Consider the following 25,091-nt stretch of genomic DNA (forward strand, 5'->3'; position numbering starts at 1 on the left):
TGACGCCCGCCAATGGGGGCGCGGGGTGCGCGGCGGGGTGAGGTCAGCGCGCGGGGCCGGGGCGGGGGCGGCGCGGGGCCGGGTGCGGCGGGCGGGGGTCGCGGCCCCGGGCGGGCGGGGTGGGCGAGCGCGGGGCTCGGCGGCTGCTGCTGCCGCTGCTGCCGCGGCCCGGGGGAGGCGGGGAAGGAGGGCGGGGCGAGCAAGAGAGGGAGGAGGAGAAAAGGAGGGAGGAGGAGAAGAGGAGGGAGGAGGGTCCTCGCCGCCGCTGCTCTGTCCTGGGGGCCATTCAGCGGGAGCGAGGCGAGGAGCGAGCGACGCCCGGGCCAAGCGTGGGGCGCCGGGCGATGCGGGGCTTTGTCAGGCTGCGGCGCGGCGGCCGCGGGCTGTGAGCCGGCTGGGCTGGGCTGGGCCGGGCCGGGCCGGGCTGGGCTGGGCTGGCGGCGCGGGGCGGAGAGGGGTGGGCGGGAGCGTGGCGGAGCCGAGCGCCGGCAGCGGCGGGAAGGCGGGAGCGGCGCTGCCCGGTGCCCGCCCCGCGCGGGGGGCCGGCCCTGAGTGCATGCGGGGCGCCCCGCCGGGCCGCCGCCGGGCCGCCGCCCGCCGCCCCTGAGACACCGGCGGCGAGAAAGTTGCGGCGGTCGCCCACATGCGCGGCCGCGGCCGGCGGCTTGGGGAACGGCGCCGAGCGGAGGTGGGCGAAGAGAGTTTGAAGCGCTCGCCGGCGGGAAGATGGCGGAGCGGAGCTGAGAGCGGCGCCCGGCGAGCTCGGGCTGCCCCCGCCTTCCTCCGCAGCCCCCCGGACCCCCGCCGGACACATGCAGGCCAAAAAACGCTACCTGACGCTGCTCTCTGCCGGCACCTGTCTTGCCCTGCTGCTCTACCTGGGAGGTGTGCGGCTGCGGGCGGCCCGGCACTCGCCGCCCGGTAGCCGGCATGGCCCGCGCCCCGGCGGCGCCGAGCGGCCCTGGCCCCGCTTCCCCGACGCCCTGCGGCCCTTCGCGCCCGCCGAGCGCCCGGGCCCCGAGGGCGGCGGGCGCGTCTCCCCCCGTCAGCGGCGGGACGCCAGCGCCGGCCTCTACCGCGGGCGCCGCTGCCGCATGGAGTCCTGCTTCGACTTCGCCCAGTGCCGGAAAAACGGCTTCAAGGTCTACGTGTACCCGCAGCAGAAGGGGGAGAAGATCGCCGAGAGCTACCAAAACGTCCTGGCCGCTATCGAGGGCTCCCGGTTCTACACCTCGGACCCCGGGCAGGCCTGCCTTTTCGTCCTCAGCCTGGACACGCTGGACCGAGACCAGCTCTCGCCCCAGTATGTGCACAACCTCCGCTCCAAGGTGCAGAGCCTCCACCTGTGGAACAACGGCAGAAACCATCTAATTTTTAATTTATACTCCGGCACCTGGCCCGACTACACTGAGGATGTGGGGTTCGACATTGGCCAGGCTATGCTGGCCAAAGCCAGCATCAGTACTGAAAACTTCAGACCCAACTTTGACGTTTCTATCCCGCTCTTTTCTAAGGATCACCCTAGGACAGGAGGGGAGAAGGGATTTTTGAGGTTTAACACCATCCCTCCTCTCAGGAAGTACATGTTGGTATTCAAGGGGAAAAGGTACCTGACGGGGATAGGGTCAGACACCAGGAATGCCTTATATCACGTCCATAACGGAGAGGATGTTGTCCTCCTGACCACCTGCAAGCATGGCAAAGACTGGCAAAAGCACAAGGATTCGCGCTGCGATCGAGACAACGCCGAATACGAAAAGTAAGTGAGCGGTGCCCCTTTCCCGTGCTTGTGTCCGCAGGGCATGCCGGCGTGCCGCCGCCGCCGGGCAGATGGGAGCAGATGTGTGCCGGTGCGCTGGCGGCGGCCGGAGGAAGGCGTTCATCGCTGCTTTGGGCGAGCCGGTGCCTTCATCGCTGCTTTGGGCGAGCCGGTGCCTTCTCCCGGCACCCGTGAGGCGGCCGGCCGGCTCCGTGCTGCCTCGGCCGGGGAGCTGGCGCGGCGGCACTGAAGGGCGATGCTGTGTCCTGCCCGGGGACGGTGACCTGCATGCGCAGCCTGATCGCTTTCCAAACCTTGCCAGCGGCCGGGGTGCTCTTGGAGGATGCGCTGGCATTTGGCACTGCTTTTTGTCCCCCAGTGCCTCTTAGGCCAGATGCCCTGTGCCTTCCCTGCCCTGAGACAAAGTTTGTACGTGTCCTCAGGTCTCTCCAGGTCGCATGTGAGCCAGGCTCCCAGAGTGGGTTTGTTGCTGAGGGTGATGTCTGGGATGCGCCCTCCAAAAAGCACTGCCTGGCGTTTGACCTGTGTCTGTGTATCTCCACAGACAAGTCTGTAACTTGCCTTGCCGTGTTTTTCCTCTCAGTTCAAACCAGCACAGTATCAGTGAAAGAAGGAGTGTTGGCTGTGTTTGTGTCCTGTGTCTGAGTTTCTGGTTTTCACATGCGAGAGGATACACCAGTGATGTGAGCTCAGTGTGTGCTTTCTGTGAATGCCTGGTTGCTTACCTTTCCTCGACTTTTATTTGTTGGTAATGTCACTGTGAAGCCAAATTTTGTCTCGCTGTGCTGCTGCCCTTGTCTTCCAGTCTGCTTTTTAGGTTTGTATATATAGCTGCCGGGAAAATCGCTTCTGGGAATTACCTCCAGGATTGCGATGCTGACTAAGCCCTTTGCAGCTGATTAGTTTATTTAAATGCCGACCACCGCTATGTTTGCTGCAGAATAGGTTCCTGTATATGAAGTTTTTCACATGAGAGTATTTCCTGGGTAGCACGGATTACACGCTGAATTAAAACAGACCAGCCGTACAGCAGTGCGTGGTGTGCAGTGGAGATGCACCCAGAGCTGCCAGCGGCTGGAGGGTTTTGTGGTGCACAGGGGAACGTGGGTGGAAAAATACTTCTGGAGAGCATTTGGGAAGAAACTACGTTGGCATTAATACTGGTGAAAATTTCCGACTGGCTGCCTGTTTCTCCACCGAAACTATCCCCGGGGGTTGGGAAGAGACCGGGAAGGTTAGCATTGCAAAGTCGAGAAGCCTGCGTGAACTCTGCTCACCTTTTGGTTACTGTAATTCTGCTGCAGAGGGGGAGGAAAGAGCAGTGCAAATACTCAGTAGACTTTTAATCCCGTTCATTTTCAGGAAACTGATGGGCAAATGGTGAAATAATGCACATGTGCAGGTGATACAGCGTCAGTGCCAAATGATCAGTAGAGATACTAAGCTAAGCTCATGTTATTTATCACCTGGGAGTCCCTTTGGCTTGTGATGTCCTTCAGGGAATATATGCTTTGTGGGAAAGAAGGGAGACCTGACAGTTGCAGGCTTTCAGGGTGTATTGGTTTTTTGGTTTTGGATCTGGGCAATTGGAGCTAATTTACAGATGGGGGAAAATCCTGTTTATTTGCTGTATACTACAGTGTGTGTGCTGTCAAGTTGTCATAAAACCAAACATACCTGCCTGTGGTTTCACAGGTGTGAGTCTGATTTTTTTTGCAGCTATACCATTTGGTCTAATAAAAGATAGACCTCTCCCTGAGAGTTCTGCTCCCCCTAAGTGTCTTTGCCACTTATTGTGGTGAGATTTGTCTATAGCAGCCCTCGGGGGTAGGATAGCATGCACCCAGCTGTACACACTCTGCCACGCTGTTCATACAGGACGCACACTCGCTGCTAGGATGCAGCTGGATCTGGGGTGGGGGGCTTCAACATTTGTTGCAATGCTGCTGTTAAAAGACAGGAACTAAAAACTGATGCTGTCAAGAAAATAAGATTACGCCAAGAACTGAGGCAAGCTCAGTCTGTGGTCAGGCTGCTGAGGTGGAGGGGTTTGCTCTAGTGGACTGCAGCAGATGTGCAGCTCTTTGACCCCGCATCTTAGGGGAGCGAGGACGCCTGACGGGGTGTGCTGCTGCCCCTTCCCCTGGTGCCTCGGTGCCGATGCGCAGCCGAGTGTGCCATCTGCTGCTCTGCCAGTGCCGCGTCCTGCCAGCCCCTGTGTCTTCTGCTGCCTCCTCTGTGCCCGCAGGGACCGTGCCTGGGGCTCCACTCCCTTCATAAAGTCTGCTAGGCTCACATCCCCAAGGTAGCATGACACAGCTGTCCAGTTGAAATGCTTCTGTGCTGATGTGTAACTCAGATGTGAAAGCTGTGGGAAGAACTCCATTTTTCATCCCACATAAAGCAGCATCCGATCATCAGTGAGGCTGTAGTGCTTGGAAAGAAGTGTCTCTAAATATATCTGGGCCTTGAAAACTGCACATGGAGTGGCTCTTGTGAGGTATTTGGGGCTTGGATTTAACAACGCATCTTCAAGGTTTTAATAAAAAAAAAGGAAAAACATACTCTCCAGGATACGTCTGTTGGCATATCCATATACAATTGGCAGTTGCATGTTGTGCTTTTCTGATTTTTCTATCCTCTGCTGTGATACTTACACCACTTCATGTGAAAGACAGTAGTGTAGGTGCCCTGGCCATGGAGAGCTGGTCTTGGGATACCAGTGCTTGCCAGGGTGATGTATGAATGATTTGGTCTAGGTTAGAGGCCTTGCCAAGCCAGGTAGATTAGGTGACCAGATTTTAAAACGTGCTGACCTTGTGTTAGCAGGGCAGTGGTGTTATGATGTGTTGGGTGTGGGGCTGCACAAACCAAATTAATTTGTGATGGGGTTTCATCTAGAGTGTAACATTTGATATTGGGTTCGCATGAGGTCCACCTGTCTGCTGGATGTGGTGTTTCCTCTCTAGGAGATTGAAAAGGCCAAGCAAGGTGACTTCCTGACCTCTGGAAAAATGTGTAGAGTGTCTTTCTTTGTTTGGGGAAAGCATGGATGGGCATGTGTGTATTTGACTGTCTCTGTGAATTGTATTGAAAGATCCATCTGTATGTCACAGCTAATTAATTTGCATCCTAGTTATGCATCTCAGCAGATAAAGCTGAGGCAGACTAAAATGAATTACATTATCATGATTAGACCGCTGGCAAACAGGATATAAAAGAAAACAAAGAAAACCTCTGGTTTTCTTTATAGTGTCCTTGGTTGTCAGAGGTGGCCTTTTTCACCCAGCACTAAGGCAGCTGGGCTTTCTGAATTCCTCCACAATAAGATTTCAGCCTCAAGCTTTCCATTTCACAAAGGGTTAAGGGAATAAAAGCTGCTGCTGCTGAAGTTTGAAGACAGCCTCTTAAATATTTAATGACGGTCTAAATATATACATATGTACAATGTGTTTTAAACAAAGGCAGAATTCATATACAGGCTTAACTGGTTCCAAATAATTACTTTTTGGAAGGTAATATAAATGACTGTGGATACCAAAAGAAATGGAGGAATGTGATGTTCTAGTGAAGCCAGATGCAGAGAAGAAGTTTGCACCAAAATGAGAATCTTTCTAGGAAAGTAAAATAATGTCTGTGGTATATCCCCTGACCTGCAGCAACCCTGCCCTCGGAGGATGGAGAGGGTAGCAGAGATAGTATCAAAAAGCATAAGGTCTCACCAGAAGCTCATGCAGAGAGACTTTTTCCTCATCCATGCTTGATATCTGAAGTTAATGATGAGAATGAAGCAAAAGGGGGAAAAAAAAAAGGAGTAGAATGTAGAAGGAAAAGTGAGAAAAAAAATGTGTTTTTGGAGAAAAGTGAGCTATGGTGGAGGACAAATAGGATAATGAGGTGTTCTTTATGGACTAGGTTTTTGACTGGTCAGTGCTCAAAAAGCCTGTGTGATCATGACTGACCTGAGAAAAGGAGGTAAAACATGCAGGACCTCATGAGTGGGACTGGTTCTGCCGGAGGAGGTTGGAAGCAAGTGGTGGTGGAGGAGGAGCCTATGGCAGGAGCTGCTCACGGATCTGCCTGGGGCTGTGGGTGCTGGCAGAAGGGGAGAGCAGCAGCACCTTACACTCTGCATGCTTACACCGGGGAGACATCTCTGCAGGGCACACAGTAGCACTAGGCAGGGCTGGATGTGTGCTTCTACAGGAGAATGTACCCAGCTGAACATTTTCATTGGTGCCTGGTACCCGGTAGGTTTACCTGGTGTGCACTCTACTGGTGGAACATGGGCCAATCACAGCTGAACCTGCCACCCTTGAAAAGCATGAGTGATGGTCACTCGTGCAATAGGCACAGAATGGGAAGAAAAGCAGGTTTTAGTTTTGCTTCCTTCCCGCTAGGAATAAAATACACATACTGAAAAAAAGAAGTGGTAGAAGTACACATGAGGGATGACTGCCACTCAGCAGACTGGCAGGAGAATGTGAAATGAGGCTTAGGCTTGCCCGTCCAACATGTGATGATAATGTGAATGCTCCATATGCATGTATGTGCATGTTTCAAACAAAGGTGAAATTCTTGTACTTGTAATATACTGAGCTTCCGTGTATTGTACTAAAATACAAATGTAAATGCCACACTTAATCACTCACTGGATTATTTTTTTAATTATCTAAAAGCCTTCACAAGGCAGCTCATTTGCAGCTATTTAGGATGGGTCTGAGAAGTCACCCAGGGTCAGGGTGGTTGTTGTTCAGGACATCTGAAGTGAGATGGGGACCAGTCAGGGCATCTTGTATATCACCAGGCTGTTTTGGGAGCTTGGATAAAACTCAAAAACTACTGAGACTGCTGGGCATTTTCCCAGAGTAACTTGGCTCCTACAGAGACCTGTCCCCACCAGACTACTTTTAAATATTGATTTTTTGAGGAACTGGAAATTTGCCTGGTTTACAATACATTTATCCAAAGTGCAGTAAACAGGTAAATAACAATGAATGTCTGAGAATATAGGACTTGCTCTATTGTGTTCTTCCTCTTGCTCTCTGTATGTATTGCAGAGTGTCCTTATGTGCCTGTTATTGCTGATTTAACGCAAGTAGGGCCCTGAGGGGTAGGAGCTTCCAGAGGCTCCAGGCTGATGCCCTGACAGGAGCTGGGAGCAGGGGCAACAGGGGCATCCCTGAGCTCACAGGCAGCCGTGCACTCCTGAGCCTGGCTGCTTGCAGCAGGCTCTTCCCTCGGTGGATCTGCGTGGCGCGGGTAGATTCGTGTGTGGGAGCAGGTGGATCCATGCATGGGAGCAGGTGGATCTGTGTGGGAGTGGGTGGATCTGTGTGGGGGAACGGGTGATCCGTGTGGCAGTGGGTGGATCTGTGCGGGGCAGCAGTTGATCTGTGTGGGGGAACAGGTGATCCGTGCGTGGGAGTGGCTGGATCCATGTGCGTGTTCCCGGTGTTCCCGTTGCTGGGCACTGCCGCGTGTGTGGCCGGGTTGCAGGGTCAGGCACTGGCAGAGGAGCCCACCCTGCCCGCGGGCCTTAAACCAGGCGCCCTCCTAACCTCAAGTAATTAAGTTTTCTTGTGGGGTGAGTTATTATTATAATTGGTTGCCCCAGGCCTTTCTGTGTCTTTCTATGAAGCATCTCATATGAGGCTGTGTGGTGACAAAGCATTACAGTAGATGGGTGATCTGGTCTGCAGCAGATGTTTTCTGCATGCAGAATGTATGTCAGCACAGCTTTCACAGCTCAAGGGGCTCTGCTTTTATTTTTCTTGCCCAGGAAAATTGATCTAGGATAGTTTATCGATAAATACTCATCATCGAAGAGACACTTGATGACAGAACAAAATTCAAAGAAAAAGATTATCTGAATCATCATTTTAAGTAGTATTAATCTGGAAACAAGTAGTTTCAAGGGCTTGTTGAACCCAGATCAGAATGGAGCTGAGAGGAACAGTTCCAGCTACCTATTTTGGCAAGAGAAAGTGCTCTTGTGCCTCCAGTGAGGTGGCCTCAGCAAGTAGGTGCTGCAGAGCATCCCTTGGTGTTCCTGCCTTCTTACCCTCCCTGGGTATTTTACAGGGCAAAGTCTGATTTCTGCAGGATGTTCTGTAGTGGCCTAAAGTAACCACTGAAACTGCTCCTAAGGGAGAGAGGTGGCTGAATTTGGGATTCTCTTGTGAGTTGTGTGCAGCTGCCTGCTGCTCCCTACTGCATTGAGGGTGTTCCTGTTTGCATCCATGCATCTGTGAAGTGTTGCATCTCACTGGGAGAATGGGATGGAACAAGAGGAGTCCCAGCTCGAGACAAACCTGAACGGAAACGACTGCTGCTCTGACTGCTGCAGATAATCCTTTTGCCCCACATATAGTCCTGGAACAGCCTGCAGCAAAGTAAACCAGCAGCTGCTTGCAGGAGAGGGAAGTAAATGAAACTGGTCTGCACGAAGCACTTATTTACTCAACAGATGTGAGTCAAGAGAATGTGCTGTAATCTGATGATTTCTGGAGTAATATCTGTGATTGTTTTCCTTTTTTCTCTGAAGGCTTTCTTTCAGAAAATCCACAGAGTTTTGTGGTCTTGGGTAAACAAACTGTTTTGCTAACCAGAGAAGAATAATTGGTAGGTACATGGACAACTGTCTGGCCTGTGAATGGAGTTAAATGGTGTTCTGAGCTGCTAAGGTGACTGACTTCTCATGGACTTGGCTATATCTAGATGATAATGCAAGATTTATACTCTTGTCTCATGTCATATGGATATTAGTTTAGCCTGTGGGAATGTGTGAGTATAACTTTAGGTTATATTTAAGGTTTTACACCTTTCCACATTTCCATGTATTTGGGACATACAGGTTTCATTGAGCTGTAGATTTGTTCCCGTTCCTGTGTTGACCTAGCTATGCTGTGCTTTTATGTGAGGCTTTGTGTTGCTCTTTTTCAATACAAATTTCAGGAGCAAACAGGACATGTATCATCACTGTTTTGCCCTTAATTTGGGAGCCTCCTCAGTCAACTGTAAGGAGCATTGCTACTATGTAATGCTGATACAAGTCACCCCCAGTCTCTAGAGAAGCCAGGGAGGGAGGGAGCTGTGGCAGGGGGTGCCTGAGATCCCAAGTATGCACAGGAGCTATTAAAGATTCTAGCCAGAGAATGGTGGGAGTCCTTTCTTCCACTTTTACAACAAATTGTAATTTGTAACAATTTGACAGCTGCACTAGAAGAAACTATCCTGGTAGTGGGAGGGGAGCCCCATAGCCTGGGAGGGTGTTTGAAAGCCAAAAGGTGGGAGATCAGCCTACTGCTGTGGTGCAAGGGGAAATTAGTTTAAGAAATTAATTCCAAATGAGAATGAAAGAGAAGAGATTCATTTCACATGGGAAGGGGGAAATAGTGTTGTAAGTAATACAGGCCCTATCTCAGCAAAATGTTGTGTCTTAACTGCTTTTCTGGGAAAAAGCTAGTATGAGTGCTGCCAGGCTGATGACTTTCCAAGTGCAATCTGATTTCCTAAAATGTTATCATTTCTTAGAACAAAAAAACATAACTGTAAGCCAGTCAGGAGGGTTAGGCCTGCTCAATAATAGGAGAAAGAAGAGGCTGTTTTCTTTAAACATCTTGTGTTTCTGCACTTGTCTCTCCCACCAGTTCTTGCTGAGATTTACCTTCAGTTTTTCAGGTGGTTTGGTGCTGTCTCCTTGGCCAGGATGCTAAATGGAAGTTCCCTGAAAGGTGGTAGGGGTGGGATGTTTGTGTCAGGGAAATAAGGCCCCCATTTCATACTCCAGTGAGACAGACTTCTCAGCCCTCCTGCAGTCCCTGGGAGAAGTGAGGTGCTGGCAGAGCTGTTGCAGGAACTCCTGCCTTCTCTTGCCTGGATGTCTCAAGCCTGCAGTCTGACAGTCAGGATTGCCACTGGCAACCATGCTTATGTTTCCATATGCTTTTAAAATGGAAAGGAGTCATTGCTTTTCCTAGGCATTTTAGAGGTTTACTTTAGTGCTTTATAATGTTTAAAGCCTGCGTAAAACTGAAATACTACTTCTATATCCCCTTCTCAGGAAGCATCAGTGAGCATCGGTCTAAAATTATTTTCCAATAAAAGGTGACAGTTGTCAGAAGCAGTATAAAGCAGCTCTAGCAGCTCTCCTCTGTGTGTCTGGTGAGGACAAATAGCCTCTAAAGCTTTTTTTCTGGGTTTTACTTGTCCTGAGTGAGGACATGTTTGTATATGAACCTTTTAACTCTCCTTGCTTCACTCAGCTGCTACCAAAGACCATTGCTTTCCCAGGCACTGAAGCGCTGTTGTTCCTGATCACTTGTCCCAAGGACTCCTGCAGTGCAGTTAGCAAATTCAGTAAAGCTTCTGTAAGTTGACTTATTTCTCCATGATGGTTTCTAGTCCAGAAATACATGAGAACAAAATAATTCCTGGGTTCCTAAGTGAATTTTCCATTTATTCACTTTTTTCCCCCTCTAATATCCTCTTTGTGTTTATGAATGAAACAGAATTAGGGCTAATTTAGTTGATTGGCTGCAAAACAAAAGTATTCAATGCTAAGAATGGGAAATGAGAAGGCCTTTCTGAAATGTTACTTCTTTGCATAATTATAATAGATTATAATTATACATTTGGGTGTTTAGCAGTGGATTTGCTGTAAACACGGTCGTGGGAAATCTCTCGTCGCTCGCTTGTGTCGGTTCGAGTCCCAGTGCGGTCCCGCCAATGGCTGTACCAGGATCCCTCACATCATCTTCTCTTCGGGCAGGGTGATGTGCCACAGAGAATGCAGTCTCCACTTCCTTTCCCAGCTCCTCCTACAAAATTACAGCAGGTCGATATGGCCATGTCAGACTGTTGACACAAATCAATAAGATCAATCATTCTTCAGCTCCTAAACAAAATTGAGAGCGTGATGCTGACGGCCTGCGCGTAGCAGTAAATTCCTAAAGGAAAATTGCATACCGTAGTGTTTGCTGAGGGTATCTGTGGGGGATCCTATCCTGTTAATAATTAGTTCTCTGAGGCTGTAAAAAGGAGCATGGTATAAATAGTTTGCTAGAGCTGCAATGTGTGTTATGACCCCTGCAGCCTTCAGGTTGATGGAGAACATCACCTGACCAGCAGCAGTGTGGGAGACTTTTGGGATCCTGTTTTTCTTCATTCTTCTAGAAGATCTTGATTTCTGATACTGGTTTTTGCCTGGCAAATAATTGCAGATATTTTATCACAATACTGGAATTCGTGGTGCGGTCAGGTAGTTCAGTGTGTTACTACCAGAAAGCCCATCAGAATTGTAGTTTTTGTAGTAGTGAAGAATAAATTCAGAGACTGCTTCTAAAAATCAGAATCTTTGTCTGAAGGGAGGGAGAAATTTTTGTTACAATGTCTGAGTTTATATCTCTGAAGGCTTGTTTTGGTGTGTCTGCTCATAGGCTCAGTCAGCTGCTTCAGGAAGATAAACACATGAATGTTTAACTCTTAGGAGTTTGCCACCAACCATTGTGCTGGGTGCTAGCAGATTTTTCTTTTAATTAAATGTAATTTATCTAATCCTAATGGGAAACATAATTATAGGATTTATTTTTTAATACTGTGATTTCAGAATTATTTTATAAAGAACAGTAACACTTCCCCCTTAGGGGCGGTTTAAAAATCAGCAAACAAAATAGAAAAAACTGAAGTACACTTTGCTAGAAGTAATAAATCTCAGACAAGATGCAAAAAAAAAAAAAAAAGGCAGCTGAAATGTTGGAGCTGCAATAAAGCTGCAAATTAATGATCAGTAGGTTGCTGCTGCAAGAGAGACTGAATGCATTATGGATTTGAGGAGACGCCTATAGCTTATTAAATGCCAGCAAATTTTTGCATAAGCAGTAGAAAACCCTGATCAGAAATTGTAAAAGGGTGTGAACTGCAGCTGGAAGATCCAGTGCCACAGAGGATGTGTGCACCATGTGTATGGTTGAAACATAAGAAAGTGCTTCACAGGATCATGCTCTAAAGTTGCATGCTAAGCTCCTTTAGTTTCTGATCGGGGGGATTTAAATGTTTCAGTAAGGCATGACTGTAGTTGCAGGAAGGGATTTATCATACTTTACATAAGAAGGTGTGTATAACTGTTCAAAATAATTTAAAACAAATAATATCCCTTCACCCTTCCACACTCCCTCACACTTTTTTTTTCTCTAAACTCAAAAGCTAAGACTACTACTTGAATTGTAATGGAATAATATATCAAGTGAGTGATCACATCAGGCATGGACACTTACCAAATCACAGCGAGATAACTGTGAATAACTCTCTAGTTTCAACAATTTGCATGGCCATTAACAATTGATGGGTTTCCCTTAGAACCGCATTATCTGTGGCAGCAGGATCTATTCCTGTGCACTGCTCCTGCATACTAAGTGCCAGACAAATTCTCAAAACTGAGGATAATAAAAAATCTGATAGCAGCGAGGTGAATGAAGTAGGTAGAAATTTCAAGGCAACAGTTTTTGAAGATAGAGAAATATTTCAGGCAGTCCTGCATTTTAGTAACTGTTCTTCATCCCCTGTTCCTGCCTGCTTTTTTACTACAGTTCTGCAAGTTTTACTTCAGGCTGATGTTAGGTTTCTCTTCTCTGCCTGGCATCACTTCAGGTTTGATAGTCAGTGTGGCCTGTGGATCAGTTAAAGTAAGATTTTAAAATGCTTTTTGTTACAGTTTTGTGTTGGATAGTTGTCTTCAGAAGCTTTTATGCATATTTGACAAAAGATAAAAATGGCACTGAATTTAGGTGTCCCAGATTGTTGGGTGGCTCTTTCATCGGAGGGATTTCAAGGAGGTGCCAAAGATGTGCTTTCCTTATTAGAATCATACCACGATTTTAATAAGTGAGCAACCCATCCCTTATTTCTAGTGCTTTCATCTCTGCCTGACAGCATGTCAGTTCTTTCCAGATTCCTCTACCAAGCTGACTTTTCCAGCCCCAAATCTTTCTCTTTTTATTTCTCTTTCTCACCTCTTTCCTCTCCCCCTTTCTCCTCACGGACTGTTGTTGTGGCAAGATGAAAGCAGCTGAGTGAAGCGGTGGCGGGGAAGGCTCGGGAATCAAAGCACACAAGTGGCTGGAGCTGTGGGAAGGCAGGTGGGTGACACATCAAAGTCAGGGCTACGTGTGCTTGCTGCTCTTACCTCTCCTTGTTAATGACCCCCCCGCCATAAACAGAGTTCCTGGGGTTAATTTGTGAGTTCACATGCACACAAATGCAATTACTTCTCTATGGCCTTCCCAAAATTTACTTGCAGAGACCAGTAATAAAATCTCAGCTTTGTTCCTTGGAATATGGCTTTTGCAGATGTGGTGTGTAAGGAACAAGTACCTAAGCTGTTGATAGCAGGAGGTGGTTGTTCACCTTCAGCTGAGGGTAGCCCATCACCTTGTCCCATCTGCCTGTCAGTGTTGTTTCAGGGTTGCTGGAGGCAGGATGAGAGCTGGAAGGGCTGAGCAGCATCTGGCTGTCCCCAGCTGGGCCTTGCACGCTCAGAGACCCTGAGAAGGTGTTGTCAAGGCACCCCTTGGCTGGGGCAAGGAGCATCCGTCACCCAGCCGCAAATGGACGGTGCTTCCTGAGCTCTGTGCCCGGTGTGAAGGCTCCAGGTACCCTCAGCTCAGTAGAAGCCCCAGACTCCCACTCATCTCTAAACTCTGTGCATGTCTCTGGATGTGGAGCTAACTATGGGGGTGGCTGTTTTCTCAGCTTGCCTCTCCTCAGATCCTCCTTTGTCTTTGCTGTGGAGCTCAGCAGTTGAGTACCTTGAGGTCTGGGTTGACTCTTGCTTTGTGTTTGTGCAGGGGGACCTGGTCCTTGTCTTAAGTGTTTGTGCTAAAGGTGTCAAAAAATCATTGCCATTCATTGACAGGGCTCTTCCTCACTGCCTGCTGATGGCTGTTTCAGTTACTGTTGCTGAGAACCAAAATAATCAGGGCACTTGTCTCTTTACTTTCTGTATCACAACATTAGTGAATTGCAGTGAAAACAGGTTTCCATCTTTTGTTTTATTAGCTATTTCTGATGACCTGTAATAATAACCCTTTTTAGCAAAAAGTTTTTTTACTCTTTCATTTTTAATGAAAATACTTTGACACAGGTCATAGTAAAATAATTCACAGTGTGTGAATTATTGTATTGTTATTACAGTGTGTGTGTGTTGTTTAGGTCTAAAACTGGTGGTATAAGAATTTAGAGATAGTGGTGTGATCCCTGGGTGCTCTGATGGTGTAGTTACTGGTTATAGCAATAGTTGTTACTTTTAACTTTGGTCTCAGGGTAACCATGTTTCACAATAATCAATACACTGATTGCTGTAATTGCAGCTTGTGGTACCCTGGTCTAGGCCAAGAAAGTATGGAATTTAATGAATATTTGTAAACAAACTTGATTAGGAAGTAGGTTGAGGATATGCAGTGGTGGAGGATAATAGAAGAGACCCATCCTCAGCTTTGATAAATAGAACAGATGGAAACCTGAAAATGAGCAGCAAAGCATGGAAACCATCCCACTGCTGTTTACCTTGCATTTATTGCTGCACCAGGTCCTAAAAAATCTCTACTTAAAAAAAAAATAGAAGCTGACTCCCCACTGCAATGAGATTTTGTGTACACAATTTCAGTCTCCTCTGCAGAACTTTAAAGTATTATCAGACCTAATGTTGAAAACTGGATTTACAATGTAGGGCTGGTATCAGCCTTAAGTAAAGAAGTGTCTATTGTCACCCCATGATTGAATCATAATGCACTTAAAATGAAAAAGGAAACCACCATTGAAAATGGGAAATAGATTTCATAGTGGTGCCTCTGGGGAGGTGAATGGCTGACATCTGGCAGTTGCTGGAAAGTTGGCTGTGTTTTATTGTCCTTTAGGAGCTGCTTCCCATTTTTGCTGATTATTTGCTCTGGTTTTGTCCACATGTTTCAGATGCATGTCCTTCATCTCAGGTATAGAGGCTTGTTCTACACCTTCTGTCAGGCCATTTGGGAGTGTTTTGTATGAGTCTGGCAACTTAGCAGTAGAAGGGTATGTCAGGTTTTGGATGGTTTCTTTAAGGTTGCCTTTACACCTCCTTGCCTTCTCTCTTCTCTTTCTCCATCGTTAAGAATTTGACTTTTATTTGCAGGTTTTCCTGGCTGAGTGCATGAGTGTCTCTAACAAAAGTAGCATTAAATCCTGCTTACTTCACTTCTCCTTATTTTTTATTTTTTTTTCTTATTTATTTAAAGCTTTTGGTTATCTGTAAAGTTTGGCATTAATGGAACTGCATTAAAGGGAAATGCATAAGGAGCCTAGGCCGATGAATGGTTGCTCCTGCTGCAGGAGCTTGGAGGGGAGGGGGTCTCTCAGCATCTACAGTGCATTTGTTTGCTTCCTACCTGCTGGTTTCCAACAGTATTAATTTTTATGCATTTATTGTATTTAATTAAAAGCAGAGCTGCTTACAGCAATGCTTGCGGAGATTCCGCCTCTCCCCCAGATGCAGCAAATAGGCATCTGGTATTTGTTTTGTATAATACAGTCCTCATAAAATGAAAAGTAATAAAACATAATTATCTGTAAAGGCTTGTTTTATAAGCCTAGGAATGAGCTTGTTCCTGTCTTGTTTTTGTCTAGTTGTAAGATGGTTTTAGCCCCTCTCCAGATTAATAGAGAATCAGTTATTATTGTGTTTTAAACCTTGGTGTGTATGAGTAGAAGGTGGGGTGAATGCATGCATGAGATAGCTCTGCTGGATCTCTAGAGGTGAGGATAGTCTTTCTGTTCCCTTTAGAAGTTTTTCCCTTACAACCAATGGGTTTTATTTGAAATCTTTGGTAAAGTAAGAGGGAGGAAAATCTGTAGACTGCATGAACAGTATTTCTGAGCTATAGGCCTTAAAGTTGGGTTTGAGCCCTTTGGGCACACTGCTCATCCTTGGCAGTGTGAAGGACAGGTGTCATGGGTCTGTGCTCATGCTTGGATGTGTGTAGGATTCCTTGATTTGGCCCTCCCTGCATTACTGAACAGACTTTAACTGCTATGCGTCTTCATTTCTCAGAGTATTGCTGGCTTGATCCACCTCCAGCGGTCGTCAGGATTCCCAGCTCAGGATTCAGCAGTTTTGAGGAGCTAATTATACTAATTTCACCTTAGATTTGCTGCTTGCTATTTGTTTTTAGGCAGCTATGCCATTTGCTTGCCTTTTGCTTGCTGTAACCCTGCAAAGTCCTGCCTGCTACCACATGCTACCCAGTATATTTTTCTGGGAAAAAGTGAAATCAGATCATCTAAACCGATTAGATTGTAAGATGAGACATGCGAGCGGCTTATGGCTGTCTAAAGATGAAGTGTGAAAACCAAATCCTTTTAGAAAACTCACAGTCTGAATTTATTACTTTTTTATTTTTCTTTAAATTAGTAGTAAGCAAGAATCCACTTTTTTTGTAGTGAAAGCTGAAAGCCATGGGGCTGCAATGCACCTTCAACTTCAGCGAGCTTTGGATATGTTTGCTTCACTCCTGTTCTGTGCATAATTAATTAAAGTGATAGAGGAGAGCTTTGCTAACCTTTATGTGAATTGTAGCCTTCTCAAAACTAGATATAACTTAGGTATTGCTTTTTCTCTGCAAGACAAGTCTTGTAATTTTGAATCTTGATGAGTGGCTGCTTTTGTTCTGCAAGTCTCAGAAACAATGGGGTTGGGAGCATAAAACAAATTGCCAAATGATAACACTTTGGAGAAAAAATCATGTTCAAGTGCCTCATTCCCTACATCTTTCATTCTGCAGAGGCTGCCTTGATGCAGCCCCACTGCTAGGGCAAGGAGATGCTCCCCCAGCCAGTCCTGCTTTCTGGGTGGCACAGTGCCTGGGCATGGCCATGTGCTGAGCTGCTGCTGCCCTGTATTGGAGTAATTTTCTTGAAAAACATTTTCCTTGAAATACACTTTTTATTCATCATATCTGGGGATACTGGTGTAATCTGCTCATTGCTGACTTCAGTTGTTTAACAGCACTGTTGTGGCTGCTCTGAGTCCTCAGCCAGAGCACGGCCAGCAGCAGCAGCAGGGGAGGTGTTAGGAGGCTCTCAGCTGCCTTGTGTGATGTTGCTTTCCATGGCCAGAAGTCTTTGATCTATTCAAACAGAAGCCTGAGAAGTGGGGGATGGATGCCACATTGCAGGCTGATGTGTAAATGCATTCTTTTGCACCAAAGTCTCATTTAACCTCTAAGCTAAATGTGCCATGTATGTCAGAGGCTGCAGAGTCTGGCTACAAGTCAAATGGTCTGAGATGTTTGTCATCCCCACACAGTATATAACGTTCCATTTATGTTTTCATGCAAGATATGGAATTCAAATGTTGTATTTTTTATCTATTCCTTATTGCTCTACTTAGGTGTAGAATAGGGATATATCTCCCTGGGAAGTTAACTGATCCTTATTTCATTCATGTCTCCAGAATGTTCTGAGACCAGTGTTGCTTTGCATTCACAGCAATAGAATTGAATTCAAAAGTTTAGATGCCTTCTGATTCAGACTTCTTATTTCTCAGGAATAATTGGGTTTTACTTTACTTTAGGCAAATGAAATGAAGCTTTTAGCTTCAGTCCTGCTATCAGTGTGGCATGGACTCATCATTTGTTCTCTTAGCCATTGTGTGCGGAGTGATCGCTTTTGGCACGTTTTCTTTTAAATGCAACGCAAAGTGAAATCCTGTTATTTGCACACATCCTGTGGCATGCATATTCAAAGTATCTAGGCAACCTTTATGTAGATGACACTTTTAACTCAAACTTTTCCATCATTATGAGTGTGGTCCTGTGAAAAGAAGCAGGATAAAAAAGGGGGGGGAAGAAAGGGCTGGTTTGAACTCACTTTGGGCAGCTTGAGTCACTTGTAAAACTCTTTATAGGAAGTATGACACACACTGAAGATCTCTGCTACCTTACATGTAAAACATCAACTTCAAACTATTCTATGTTTTTCCTTTGAGCTTGGGCAGGTAGGGGATCTCCTGGCTCTGCTGGAGATGATAGTAGATCTATCAGTAAAGGGGGGTTTCAGAGCTTCTGCAATCTCACACCAAGCAGTGGACTTTCTTGCGTGGTTCTTGGCTCCAGGCTCAGGAGGATGAGTGGTTCAAAATATCTGCAGCTGTAGCCCTGGGAGGTATGTGTGTTCTGACAGCTTTTGAGTTCAGCTGTGCTTCTCAGAAAACGAGAGCTGAATGGAAGACTTGAAAGACTTAAGGGGAAGCCACCATTGCAATCCCTGCAAGGAATAAATAAAGCTTACACAAAGGAAATAGTTTGAATAAAAGTGTGTCTGTGGGGTCAGGTGTGACCATGACCCATCAATGGTGCAGATGGAGCAGGCATCACTACTGCAGCAGTTTGATCTCCGGTTGGGAACTGGTCTCCAAAGCCAAGGTCGCTGAGATATGTTGCACAAGGAAAGTTGTGGCCCCAGCTTTGTATCAGGATGAATGTAATCTCTTAGAGCAGTTCTGCTTTAGCTAGATGGAGCAAGCATCCTCCAGGCAGGAAGCAGGGCCAGTGCAAACATCACACCGTGTGCTGTGCTTGCTTTGGCAGAAATGGGATTGGTGTCCTCATGCTTGACACTTATTGAATTGGGGTGAGGGTGATCAGCATGGTGCATGTTGGTGTTAAGGAACATGGTGGTGCTGTAGGTCAGTGTGCACAACAAAACAATCACATTTCCCCCCTGCCCCTCCCCATCAACAGGCAGCATACACAGATCTCACTTTGCTGCCCTGGTCTGGTGCTGGGGAACATGATATGTTCCCTCTGTCCAACACTTAAGAGGATGAGGGTGTTTGGAGGACTGGTGCCAGAAGCCTGGGACTGTGGTTTGGGGAGATGAAAGGTTGTGTGTCTGTGATTTACATTTACTGGGAGGTGATTCCTTTGGGCTCTCATTGCATTCAGGGTGTCAGCCCACATACGAGTGATGGCATCTTCCCACATGTGGTTGAGTTGGCCCAGAAGAGCAGGCTGAAGGGAAAGGTGAAAGGGATGGGAGGTACTGGATGCCATTGTTGCCTTGGGTGCTGGGTTTTAGGAGCTAGCAGCCCCAAGCAGCTCACTGAGGTCTCCCTGGAAGCTGATTCAGAACAGAAAATGAAGCTCAGGTTTCTCAAGAGTCTGGTTGCCAGATCCCCTTCTGCATACTCATGCCACCCCTCTGGTCTTTATCCATAGCTGAGCTGAGTGTTTAGCAATAGTAGGACAGTGAGTGTAGCTGTTTCTTAGGGAATGCTAAAAGGAAAAACCTGGGAATAGCCTGGAAAAATATTTAAAGTGTGGGGAGAAAAGATCCAGATTTTTGTGTTTGAATGCTTAGGACAGTAAGTGAAAGCTTCCTATTGCAAGTTAAAGCAACTATGCTCATAGCCAGAGGTTGGGTTTGGGGTTTAAAAAAAAAATCATTATTATTAAAGGCCAGCTGTTTATATAATCTTGACTTAATTTCTGTGCTACAAAAGGCTAAAGCTGTTATCTAGGACTTCGTGATTAATGCCCAGTTTGCCTGTAATGAGGGTACCACTGCTAAGTATCCCCCTGCAGTGATTTCTTCATTTGACCTTATGTCTGTGGGTTGGTCATGAAAGCTTGGATGGATATTGACTACTCTGATCTTGACTGTGTTTTTAATTGCAGGGCAGCAAGAGTCAAGTGGGATAGCATTTTGGGTGGTTGGTGTGGGAATAAAGTGACATGGAAAACTGAACCCTGGTAGCTCCCATGGGACAGTGTGAGTTGTTGCTGCATGATGGTGGGAGAAGCTGCCAAAGGAATGCCACAGTCCCATTAAGTGGGACTGTTAGTGACATGGCTGAGTGAATTCAGCAGTGGGAATGGTGTATTCTTGTATCTGCTTGTCCTCAAAACTGCTGGGGGAAGATACTTGGGTGAAGCAGGACTGGTGGAAAGAAGGGGAGGAGGAAGAGACTCTGAGGATCTGGTGCTGAAATGCAGCTGTTTCTTGGGTGGGTTGTACTGAGTACTGGCAGTTTGCTGTCAGTGGTGCACTCCTGATGAAACATCTTCATGTAGGTGCTGTTGGTGTGCATCTGATTGTTGGGTAGGTTGGAAACAAGTGGAGGAAAGAACAGATACACTTCTGCCAGGTGTAGGCTTCTGTGCAAAAGGATTGAATCAAGGCAACAGCTGCTTTTGGCAGAGGATATATTCTCAGTTACTGGTGTTTTCATAGGCAAATAGCAATAAACTTGTGTGGGTGTTTGAGATATAAGAATGCATAGACAAAGATGCCATCTTTGAGCTTCCAAAGAAAAGCTAAAGTGAAGAGCTGGAGGCTGTAGACAGTACAATATTTTCGTAAGTATAGACAGAGCTGTTGTCTGACCTCTTCCTGTTTATCAGCATATTTGTTAGAAATTATTCTGCTGAGGAACCTTGTAATTTTTGTTGTTAAGGGGAGATAATAAAGATGACCCTAAAGTAGGAGTGGCTTAGAAGAAAACCAATACACTTAAACAGTAAAATGCACTCCTGTAGCAGAAAGCATACTTATGATCAAGGGTGTGAAGGTTTATGCTTGCTTCTATTGAAAAAAGGGGTCTCTGTTTGAGCTGTGCCAGGGTGTGTGGGATGACCTCTGTCCTGCTGGGGTGGCCCAGTGCCAGTGTTGATGTGTAATGGGTGAGACATCTTCTGGGCATTAAGAGAAGCAGGGTGAGCATTAAGGAGCTCTCAAGGAGATAAATATTGGGTGTGAAAACCCAAGGATGGAAGGAGGAGGAGAATTAAGAATTAGAAAAGCAGCACTATATCTTTTATTATAACATCTTTTTCTTCCCTCTCAGCTCTGTTTCCTGTCATGTTTGTTAGGAGTAGGGTTGCAGTGTTTAGGTACTGAGCAGGTGAGAAGGTTACTGTCTCAATTTTTAATGTGATACAGTTGAAACAAATATGCCTGCAACAGAAATGCTCATCGTGGCTTGAAACACCTCAGTGTTGACCTGGAGAACTTCTGGTGTGAGGGCATTTGTGTCTGGCATCTTGATTCACAACCAAACCAAATCTGAGAGCTGTCAGTGCTGAATGGTGCACCACAAGCCTGTGATTTCAAAGCACACACCTTGTATGAACTTGCTCCACTGCTCCAAATTTCATTAGAAACCAAACCAAAACACCAAAGTGTGATCATCTGAGGTAGGTCTGGCAGGGTTTCTACTGAGACAGCTATACACTGAGGCATCCAGCTCTGTTCAGGTGCCATGTCACCTGAAACTGGTGTGAAACCAGTGTGGAGGCAGAAGGGGGTTAGCCTGCAGGGAGATGCATCTGCCCCACAGGCTTCCTGGGTGTTGCAGCCAGGCCTCTGGTTTAAAGAGTGTGATTTTCTTTTAAACATGGTAAAATGATGTGCAAGATGTATTTTTAAACAGAGCATGTTTGTTTTGTATCCCTTTGGCAGAGAGTTTATGTCGGTGTAATCACTGTAGCTAAATTGTCTTTTCTGTCTCATACCCATTATGCAAATGTTATATTACATCCTTATGTGTTTTAGTTTTGATTTTTGTTTTGTACAGAATCAGGCATGGCTGCATTGGGAAGCAGGTGTTGCAGTGGTATTTGAGACACTCTGCTGCTACATGGGAAGGGGGATGGAGGAGCAGGCAGGGAGGGGAAGATGTGCATTAGGCACTGCCTGCTTTCTGTCCCTGTGCAGGGGCTGGTTCAGCAGCCACCTGAGCCTCAGCTTCTGGCAATGGAAACATCCAAAGGATATAATTGTCTGTGGTATTAAAATGCAATGCTTGAAAGTGTCTCACAACACAAAGGTTTACTAAACATTGCATTTGGAGAACATTGGAAAGTGCTAAAATGGCCCTGGGTGTGTATTTGGATAATGGGAGCACAAACTGGATTCTTTGTACAGGATTTTTGTCCCCCTGCTTTCCTGTTTAACGCCTGTCTCTAAATAGTGGTTAATGAAATAAACTCTGAAGCCTGTTTGGATGCTGTATATTGACAAAAGCTGACTATTTCTCTTCTTAATTAAAAATCCTGCCTCTGTTTTTGCTCCAGTTTTTTTGTAATATCAGAAAAGCTGATCCAACATGCCTTGCACGTTTTTCCTGTTACATTATGCCCTGAAAGTTTTGACCTCTAGCTTTTCATAGTGGATTGTAAATTATGCATGAAAATATTCTGTATTGTTGCTGTATGAACTTCATGGAGATGGGGTGTCTTGAGTTGCTCGGTTTGGAAATGTTTCCATGTGCATCCCCAAACTCACAGCAGTATGCTATTTTGCACTCACTTGTACTGAAGATAACTTTTGTCTGTGCAGGCAGAAAACCTGGAGTTGCTCTTAGCCAGTTTAAGATAATGGATCACTTGTAAGAATGTTGCCTAGTATTTATGGCTGCTCACCAGAGGATAATTTCAATAAGAGTTTATCATATTTATTCAGCAGCAGACTAATAAATTCAGATTTGTTTAAACAAAGACTCGAGGAAGAACCTGCTAAACGCTTACGGTTATATTCATGGCAGGCATAAGCTACTCCATTCCACTCAATGTGCTTCTACCTGCTTATGTCAGCAATTAGTTTGGCTCTTAATATCTTATTTTCAGCACTTTTTTTTCTTCTGGGTACAGCAGTTATATTCATCTCTGATGTAAGTGTGTTGTGGATAATGACATCTCTGATGCTGTTTGTCTGTTTAGGGGTTTGATTTCTTGTTGTGACAAAGTCTAGATAAGGAAAAATGCTGTTGCAGGAAGGAATGATCTAATATGCTGAACTCCAATCTGGGAAGGTCTTGAATATGAATTTTCCTGTGCTGTGCTTGTGGCTTTGAAAAGTTCACTCAATCTGTCTTTCCCCCCCATATTTAAATACAATAAAGTATGGTATTTTTGTATGGAAAATGCATGCAATTACATTTATAGTTTGAGATTTTTGCTAGGAGTCAATCTAAAAATGAAGAAACCAGGAGTGAAATGAGTGATCAAATGATGCCTGGGAGCACACATGAATGGGTGAGAGGTACATTTTGACATAATACGAGCTTAAAGCTGTATGTTAATCTCATATAACTTGCTCTACCTGTGTTTGGCATTGCTTCTGGAAGCCAAATGGATATTATTGAAACAAAAGCTTTCACCCAAACTGAAATTTCTGCACCAAAGTTTAATTTGCAGAACCATATCCTTTGTGGGAAGGGAGATAGTTTAAGTAGGTGAAGTATATTATTGGTGGTGTCCAGATTTTTCTCTGCTATGGGCTGTATGGGATTTAAATGTCTCTGCAGGTTCAGAACTGATGTATGTATAGATCCTAGGTTTCATTTACATCCCTGCACATACACACACATCTTAAACAGAATTGAATACACCATGACTTTCTCTGTTTTGCTGGTTGTCATCCCACCGACTTGCCCCTTCTTTGCTTTTAATCATCTTCACTACTAGGTCACTGCAAACTCTCTGAAATAACACGCATTACATATGTTAGCTGTGAAAACCAAACAAACCCTCAGAGGTTAAAGAGTTGGTCTTACAGAGCACAGGCACCACAACTCAGACACCTGAAACAACTCAGCACATGAAATAAGGTTAGTTTTGCAGGCTTTGGTCTTGACTCTTTGGTAAATCCATTTCACATCTAGCCAGAGCAGTGGCAAGAGCAGCACAACCTGACCCAGGAGTCCTGTGCCCCTTTTTCTGCTGGTGGTTTAAGCAGTGCTTGTGCTCCACCAGATATTTTGGCATTTACAGAAGATGGTGATATCTTAAAAAGCTCAGTGAAAGTCTGGTGTTTGGACCTGCAGAGTATGGAGGGTTAATATTGGGAGGAAAATGTAATGGATGGTGACCTTTTCTATGTAAAATTAAGCAAAGGAATGCCATGGTTATTTAAACTGAAAAGGCCTACTAACAGTTGTTGACTTTCTAGGAAACATTTGCATGTGTTGGTTTCTATTCCATCACAAACGGATTTTTCTGTGTCCTGGGAGTGAATCATAATTTTTTCCACTTCGTTTTTAGTTAAAAAATAAAAGAAAGAAAACCCTTTTATAGTAGTGGTTGGAAAACCAAAGAATCCATAGGAGATAAATAAACTGATAGATTATTGAACTAAGCAATGGAAGTGACAGATTCTTGTGCCTTCAAATCCTTGCAAAAAAATTATTACTATGACCAATATGTTGGTTTCTTAATGTGATCTCCTCTTGCACTGCAAATGATTTTATGTGGGCACTGTGCGTTCTGAAATAGAGAGTAAAACAAAGAAAGTGGTGTATACATTTTTGCCATTAGCAGTAGTGTTTGAAGTCCAGTACTGTTGCAAGCTTAAAACTATTGGCCAACAGAGAGTAAGAGAAATCTGCTCAGTTTTTTATTTCTTAAAGTCTTCCAATATAGATTTAAAACACCTGGGCATGTGTGTCTGTGCAGTCTGTGGGCCACAAGTGGTTATGTGCCTGATGACCTTCCTCAGGCAGCACTTACCTGGCAGCCTCAAAGATAAACTTGCAGTTAGTATTTGATGCACAGATGTTACAGGGTTTTAATTGCTATTGTGTCTGGACTGGTGGCAGGGCTCTGTGATTGTTGTGTGCATGGAATTAATGCTAGAAGGTGGATATCAGAACTGCTCATGGATGTGTGGATGGTACAAGATGGGGCTCTTAACGCAAAGTTGCTGTTGTTGGCTGCATCTGCCCTTCTGGAGAGGCCAGAGTCTCCATGTGGTGTTCAAAGCTGATACTTTTTATTCCACCTGATGTGATCTTGCAAGACCTCTCTGTTAAAATAGCCAGAGGTGGTTTTAAATGGTGCTCTCCTGTGTTATCAACAGGGAGTGTACCACACCACCAAGCTGTCTGGAGATAATCACTCCCTCTGTCTACACTGCTGGGGGAGAGCTGGGTGTTTGATGGGAGAAGCTGGAATTTGGCTGGCACTGCTTCAGTGCCCAGGAAACACCAGTGTTCCCCTGCATGGCCTGGAATGGGGTGAGAAGTTGAACTTTGTTGTTATTCAGAGCAAAACAGTGATGGAAACTGAAAAATTCAGTTTGCAGCTATCAGTTTGGAGTAACTGATTTATTTTGAGGATAAAGGTGAGGAAGAGAACTGGGTGCCTTGGCAAATTGTATTTGTGCTGGCCTTGGAGTATCAGATGTTTGCCACTCCTAAATGCACAGGGACATTGAGGTCTGTATGTGGCTTTGTTACTAAATGGAGGTAGCAAAGATGAATGGCCTGCATGATGTTTCTGCA

The 25,091-nt window shown here is 45.7% G+C and overlaps 1 protein-coding gene across 1 annotated transcript in view; it reads left to right on the forward strand.

Moving 5' to 3' along the window:
* The first annotated feature begins 597 nt into the window (after positions 1-597).
* EXT1 (exostosin glycosyltransferase 1) overlaps positions 598-25,091 on the forward strand; it is a 177,472-nt gene continuing 152,978 nt past the window's right edge. The window contains exon 1 of the mRNA XM_058803197.1: positions 598-1,759. Coding sequence (XP_058659180.1) covers positions 813-1,759 — 947 coding nt within the window. The 5' untranslated portion in view covers positions 598-812. The remainder of the gene's footprint in view (positions 1,760-25,091) is intronic.

The sequence above is a fragment of the Ammospiza caudacuta genome, chromosome 1 (genome assembly GCF_027887145.1).
Source record: "Ammospiza caudacuta isolate bAmmCau1 chromosome 1, bAmmCau1.pri, whole genome shotgun sequence".
Taxonomy (NCBI): Eukaryota; Metazoa; Chordata; class Aves; order Passeriformes; family Passerellidae; genus Ammospiza; species Ammospiza caudacuta.